The 7,246-nt window shown below is 42.2% G+C and overlaps 1 protein-coding gene across 2 annotated transcripts in view; it reads right to left on the bottom strand.

The window, feature by feature from the left end:
• Nucleotides 1-291: 291 nt before the first annotated feature.
• CENPF (centromere protein F) overlaps nucleotides 292-7,246 on the bottom strand; it is a 65,380-nt gene continuing 58,425 nt past the window's right edge. The window contains exons 19-20 of one of the 2 annotated variants that reach the window (XM_040263170.1): nucleotides 5,605-5,783; nucleotides 292-1,265 (exon numbers count right to left, since the gene is read on the bottom strand). In XM_040263170.1, coding sequence (XP_040119104.1) covers nucleotides 1,062-1,265; nucleotides 5,605-5,783 — 383 coding nt within the window. In that variant the 3' untranslated portion in view covers nucleotides 292-1,061. The remainder of the gene's footprint in view (nucleotides 1,266-5,604; nucleotides 5,784-7,246) is intronic. The other variant, XM_040263171.1, reaches the window with a different exon arrangement.

The raw sequence follows: 7,246 nt of genomic DNA, 5'->3' as shown, positions 1-7,246 counted from the left end.
CTTTGTCATCCATAAATGAGCTGGAAAATACCACATACTTGTAACCTTGTTGATGAGATTTAATGAGTACACACAATGTGCTAGGCACTGGCTGGACGTATTATATGCCTACATAATCTTCATGACCCACATTCCAAACCATGTCTTTTTAATATAACTGAATGTGCTTTCTAAATGTAGTAGTACCATTTGTTAAAACATTTTTACTTTTATAAGAGGCTGTTGAAGTTAGCAAGAAATGGTACCAAAGTTCATAATATATTTATATTTAGAAATCATTTGTATGTAAAACAAAGGTGAATTGAATTTTTTATTGGAAAAAATGCCATATTTTATAGATCACCATTTATGAGAATCCTACCAAAACACTACAACAAACTGGCCTTGAAGAGAAACAGCACAATGACAGAAAACTCAAAATACTATACCTTTGAGGAGCCTGCAACCAGGCTAATTGAAAATCAACACACAACGCCCACCAGACCACACCACACACAAACATGAACAGGTTACATAAATGAGCCGAGATTTAGAACACACACTGCAAGAGGGGACATAGCCACACATGTATCTGCGTGCATCTTTTCCTGAAAAACATGCAACAGGCTTTCCTTCATTTTACTCAACTCAAAGGAATTCTTGATCTAAAATTATTCCATGTCTAACATTATACAAAAGAAACGTCATAAAGCAAAAGTTTACATTTTCCTGGGAGCTGTCCATTACAAGCAAGAAAATGTTACTTGCATTTTTTAGTGTAAAATCCACATAAAAACAGGAGTTGTAATATAGTGCTTGCTGTTTAAGTGTAACATTACCAAAATGCTTTATACAGGACTATTTTACATTACAGAAGAGGAATATCAATGTAGAGGTAATCAGTGCTTCCAAACTTTTCTAATTCTTCTATGGGGGGATCTAAATAGTCAATATATTTCTGTTTAAAAGGAGTTTTCTTCCCTCTGGTATGGTGCTTGCTGATGAATAAAGACAAGTGCATTCACACTGCTTTCTGTTCAACAGCTGCCACCTTCCAGGAATCCTGACGCACACGGGCTCTTCTACTGGACCCTACAGTTCTCACTGCCCTTGGACTGCAGGCTGGCTGCTGGGCTGGGGGCGTGGCGGCCTTGCTTGGCTCTCAGGCCCTCCCTGGGGCTGCCCGCCGGGCTTCTCTCAGCAAGATTACTGATGGAGAGAGATCTGGCAGTGGGATCTCGGAAGGCAGTGCCTGAATCCACTGGGCTCTGTTGAGAAACCTTGACCTGCAACACAAGTATGACAGTTAGAGGTCTAAAATCACATTCGCATTTCTACAACATGAAAAATAAAGTACTTATTTAGGTCATCACATTTGAAGTTCAATTCTTCTTCTAGGAGTTGTACACGGTTTGACTATTTCTTCTGCCCTGAAAACAGGACCCCACCTAAACAGAGAAGCTAGAGAAAAGGGTCAGACACCACCTCTGATGAGCCACCTTGCAAAGCTTTCCTTGACATGTCTAATGACCAGACACTCGTTCTGAAGACCACTGTGACCTTCTCAGGTCAGAAGCTCAGCTGTCTGAGGGCAAAGACTATGTCCTCTTTACCTTTGCATCCACAGTGCCCAGAATATGCGTGACTAATGGCAAACATTCAATATCTGTATAAGAACCCAAACCAGTTTCCATTATCTTACTTGATCCTCTATCATTCAAATAAACGTATTCCAGTGAGTCATAACAGTTTCATAAGGTGGAAGCTTTATTTACAACATTTAAAAGACCTAGAGCCTCTTCCTCACATAATAACATTTTAATCATTCTCCTTACATTTAAAGTCCAGAAAAAAAGTAAGCTCCCTTTCCAATGTCCTGCCTTTTAAGAGAAAGGGGGATCTCAAAAAATGTGAGACTTCAAGTAGATGAGAGGGTAATGCATTACCAGGTAACGCAACACTGGTAGTGTTGAGATTTTTTGAGGTTTCTATAGTAGTGAGAAAAAATATGGGGTCAGGAGAGAGAATGAGCAAGACAGATGAAATACAGAAAAACGTCACAACCAAAATGAAAGAGCAAGAGTAGACGACGGTTCAGGTAGGAAGATCTTTAAAAGAAACAGAGGAAGGACCCTTAACCAGGGTGATGCATGTTCAGTACCAACTCTGAGAAGCACCTATGTGACAGACCACTCCCTGCCCGACCGCCTGCCCGGGACCGCCTTCTGAAGCAGAAGAAGAAAGAATGGAAATTATTTCCCTGTGTATATTCTTTCCATAGGAAGTGTGTGGTTTTAAAAGGCAACTAAATACTTTTCATTACAGAAAAATAGTAAATCTGGCCAACAGATCAGATCCCTAGAAAGGTTGCCTCTACCTCAGATGATGTGTGGGACACTTAAAAGGAGTGGCCTTGAAGGATCAGGACTTAATGGAAAATTACTGTCCATGGAAATTTGAAGGAAAAAAACAAGAGCTTTACTGGCACTCTTTTCTTTCCTTTTTTTTTTTTTTTTAAAGTAGAAAGTGATACAGAAGACAGACATTTCCCTTGAACCCATGAGCTGCAGGAGAATCAAACCTTCAGTTGCACCCATTAAAAAACAGAGGCGGTGGGGAGAGAGACTGCACTGGGGAAAGAATTGGGGCTAGTAAAACTCCTTCTGAAACCCAACAGAATAGCCCAAGTTCACCCTTTGGCCTCCCCTTCCAGACTCAATTTCTTGATTCTGAATTGAGGTAACTGTAGTTGGTAATCAGACTTTTAACTTTGGATTTGATCCTCATGTTGGTTAGTTAGCCTCAGACTTATCCGTAACTAGATGAGGTCAGACTTTCCAGGTATTTAGCCTATTAAGTGCACCATACCCTAACTGTCTTACAAACCGTGTCTGCAGCCACAGTGGGGAGACGGCGGGTATGCAAATAGCTCACTGGAAAAGGAACTCATAAGTAGGAAAAATGGTTAAGATCCCACTGAATTGCTGACAGGCCCTGTCGTGATGACCTCACAATCATCTCATACAGTTAGTGGACGATCCTCTGGAGCTAACTCCCAGAGACAAAGCAGAGACTGATCCTCATCTATTCTGCATCTTACCCATGTTCCCCTTCAAACTTGTCAGCTGTCACTAACAGTTCTGTTAAATAATCTAGGAAATCTCTCAACACTCAGCCAGTGACTTCAGGCAAAGATTCATAATCTGAAGTTTCTAAGCAACCGCTTTAGCAAAGGATAACTTGCTGTCTCTTTTTTCAAACTGAATGATGAAATATGCTCAGCAGATGAGGCAAGCATTTTATAAAGTGACTCAGAAAATGTTGAGTTACATTAAAAATCAATAGGCTGGGTTTTGAAGGCTTGCATCTAATCACGAGTCCCCTATAACCTCCTTTCAAGAGGAACCCCCCGCCATTCATGTGCTCAAGCGCACAAAATTGCTTAGCATTTCATAACCACCGGCGCCTGCTGCAGCCTATAGCTCCTGCACAGGCAAGTCTGCAGGAAACCATGGTTACCGCTCTGCCCCCAGCAGATGCGACAGCAGTGTGGAAAGCAGGCCCCCTAGCGTGCAAAGCTCTCTTAGAAAATAAGTTCGAACTCCACGTGAAAACTGCTTTACCGTCAGTTCCTCATAAAAGAAGGAAAAGTGACCCCTATGGTAATCTTATGAGGTGATTTCCTACACACCTTTAAACATCTACCTCTACCATTGCAATCACTTCAGGACATTAACAGCTCCATTAATTCAGAAGCTATCTGTATTAGACATGAGGACACAAGTAAATTGTTAACATAATCAGCAACATCACAGAAGGGATACTGGAAAGAGCCAAAGACTTCACTTCAGGAATTAGGTTGCAGTTAATAGCTTTGGTCAAGTCTGGAAGCTTCATCTTTAAAGGCACTAGTTACTTTATGGAAAAGAAACTCTTCTTATGGTCCCTGGAGAGTTAGGACCTACTCCAGTATACTTCAGTGTTTTATGGTTACCAACATTTAAAAGTTAACTCCGAAGGTGAGTGAGTGAGTGAGTAAAAAAGAAAAATAGAGAAAGGTAGGTTGGAGGTGGGAGGTGGGAGGACTGATGGGGAAAGGAAAGAAATATGCACAAAATAGCAGAATATTTCTAATTGCAAGTCATAGATGGGCCCATTTTAATGAGTGAAAGAAAATCTCATACCCTTCTTCCTCAGCCCCCAGTTAATAAAATCTTTATTATAATGTAAGTTATGAACAAAACTCAACTGTAGATATAAACTCCTTAATCCTTAAAGCTCTTATATATCAGCATAACAAACATTTGCGTAAATGTTGCTTTGATGCAACTAATCACCAACGTCTTTGTATTTGGTATCTGAAATCCTAGAGAGGAACACGCCTGCCCACTTAACAAGCATTACATTATACAAATAAGGGTTACTACACCTTCAGAGTTTTGTTGGCTGGGTCAAGGTAATCTGACTGAATACTTAAACTCTAACCAATAAGCAATGGAGAAGGAACTGGCAACCCACTCCAGTACTCTTGCCTGGAAAATCCCATGGACGGAGGAGCCTGGTGGGCCACAGTCCATGGAGTCTCGAAGGGTCAGACACGACTGAGCGACTCCACTTTCACTTTTCACTTTCATGCACTGGAGAAGGAAATGGCAACCCACTCCAGTGTTCTTGCCTGGAGAATCCCAGGGACAGGGGAGCCTGGTGGGCTGCTGTCTGTGGGGTCGCACAGGGTCGGACACGACTGAAGCAACTTAGCAGCAGCAGCAGCAACCAATAAGCAAAGTAAAATCACAAAATTAAAAACAAAAATTCTGTAAGCTATTCCAGAAACTTCCAACAAGATTCCTGTGATCCCTAGTTTGAGAAACAATAGGAAAAAAGCAAGACTGGAGCTGAGAGAGAGAGGTGTTAACCCCGGGTAGGTTCAATCTTTAATGAGTCTTACTTTCTTCATCCTTTTATAATAACTACTTACGAGAGTTCAATAAAATAAAATAAAACTGAGTTCCCTAAAATTCATGTACTTTGCATACATAAACGGTAGCTGCTGGTATGACTGTGAAGCAAATACACTCTGTGCTTTAAAGAACTTGACTGGGCTGTTTGCAAGGTGCAGAGAGGTCCCTAAGATTCCAATCCTCTCTCACTTCAACAATCAAAATAGAGACATCCACAGAGCTCCTTTCTTTAGACATGTACTGAATATATGTGCTTTCTGTAGAAAGTCAAGGAGTAACAAACACTAAGAATCACAGCCAGGGGGCAGAGGGGTGAGGGAGGAGCCTGTAAACAAGCAAAGACCACTGCCTGTGCCGCGTCCTTCCATGGTTCTGCCCAAAACTTGCTAACACACCCTTGGAGCTCTGCTCTGACAACACCATTTCCCATCAGACTGTTTATCAGCAGCCTGCTGGGTCAAGGATGAGATTGTGCGGCAGGGTAACATGACGCCTATCCTCACAACTGCTTGCTACTCTCCTCACTACCAACTTATTTATACCACGGGGAGAAGGTCAGACTTTGAAGAGCTCCTGAGTCAGCCAGTGCAATGTCAAAGCCTTGCCCAGATGCCGCTCTCATTTCCTGGATTTCACACAGTCGATACATGTTCACAGAGCTTACCTTTTGTGATCTGCTGCCACCAGCTGTTGGTTTGGAGGTCTCGGTGAGATTTTCTTTGTCGAGACTTAGCGGGGATGCTGCTAACTTCTGGGCAGCAAGGCGGGGGCTGGTCCTGGTTGCCATGGTTGTCCTCCGCAGGATGTACGGGCTAGTCTTTCCGGTTGGGATGTCGGCAAACCCTAAGGACACAAAACTGATTGTCAGCACTGCTGGCTGCAATTCCATCAGCCTCTCCAGTGGGAGTGATATTCACAAGTGACACTCATGAGTGAGCAAGGATAAGGGTGACTCCAAAACCACTTCCTCCTTGCCACAGTGGACAGTGGACCCATTTTATTCATAATTACCCTGGGAGGCAGCAAACAGTAAATCCCTAACAGGTGTTTTTTTTTTTTTTTAGAAACACAAGAAACAACATGGGGAAAAGGGAGGCGGGGGTGGAAATAATATAAAAGAGAAAGAAGTTCTTCCTGCTTCTACTAAGAACAAACCGGCAGGCCTTCCTGTAAGACGGATTGGATGGGAAAATATGGGGGTTAAAATGGAAAGAGACAGGCAAAAGAAAAGGCCTGCTCCCGTGGAAAGGGGGAAAATGTGAAGTCACAACAGCTACTTGCAGTGACTACTCTCATGTTGAAAGACTGGATGGGAGGAGAGTCTGGATCTCGCTAAGAGCGAATTCCCTCGGCATCATCTGGCCCCATAGAGGGAACTGAAGCAACTTGTGATGACCAAGAGGAGAACAGCAATCCCAGGGACACTAAAAGAAAGCATGTCACACAGGCTCGGAACAGCTTTAAAGTAACTAATTACAACAGCCTGTGTTTTTGCTTTGTTTTTAACCCTTTACCTACAAATAAAAAACAGTAATGAAAAAGAGCAAGCAAACTATTTGGAGGTTAGATTTCCTAAAGGTTAGAATTACTCAGAATAGTGCCTCTCAAACCATCTACGGCAAAAAAAAATTTCTTTTTTTTCCCCCAAATCATTTCCCAGAATTTTTTCTTTTTAATTGTGGTATAGTTGATTGATGATATTATATTAGTTTCAGGTGTACAACACAGTGATTCACAATTTTTAAAGGTTATATTCCATTTTAGTTATTATAAAATATTGGCTACATTACTGGCTCTATTCACTATGCTGAATGATATATCCTTGTAGCCTATTTATTTCAAACATAGTAGGTCTGTACCTCTTAATCTCCTGCACCCATCTTGTCCCTCCCGCAGTCCTGTCTCCACTGGTAACCATTAGTTTGTTTTCTATATCCCAGAATTCATTTTTAAAAATAAACTGTTACTGGAGTATAGTTGCTTTACAATGCTGTGTTAATTTCTACTGTACAGCAAAGTGAATCAGCTATACGTATACACATAACCCCTCTTTCTGGAGCTGCGTTTCCGTTTAGGCCACCACAGAGCACTCAGTAGAGTTCCCTGCGCTATGCAGTGCCTGCCAGTTTAGTCAATTAGCTGTGTCTGGCTCTTGGTGACCCTTTGGACTGTAGCCCACCAGGCTCCTCAGTCCATGGGATTTCCCAGGCAAGAATATAGAGTGGGTTTCCATGCCCTCCTCCAGGGGATCTTCCCGATCCAGGAGTGGGATGCTGGTCTCCTGCATTGGTAGGCAGATTCTTTAT

The sequence above is a fragment of the Oryx dammah genome, unplaced genomic scaffold, assembly GCF_014754425.2.
Source record: "Oryx dammah isolate SB20612 unplaced genomic scaffold, SCBI_Odam_1.1 HiC_scaffold_21, whole genome shotgun sequence".
NCBI classification, from domain to species: domain Eukaryota; kingdom Metazoa; phylum Chordata; class Mammalia; order Artiodactyla; family Bovidae; genus Oryx; species Oryx dammah.
Note: the sequence above shows the minus strand (reverse complement) of the source record. Positions and strands in the feature narration are given on the sequence as shown.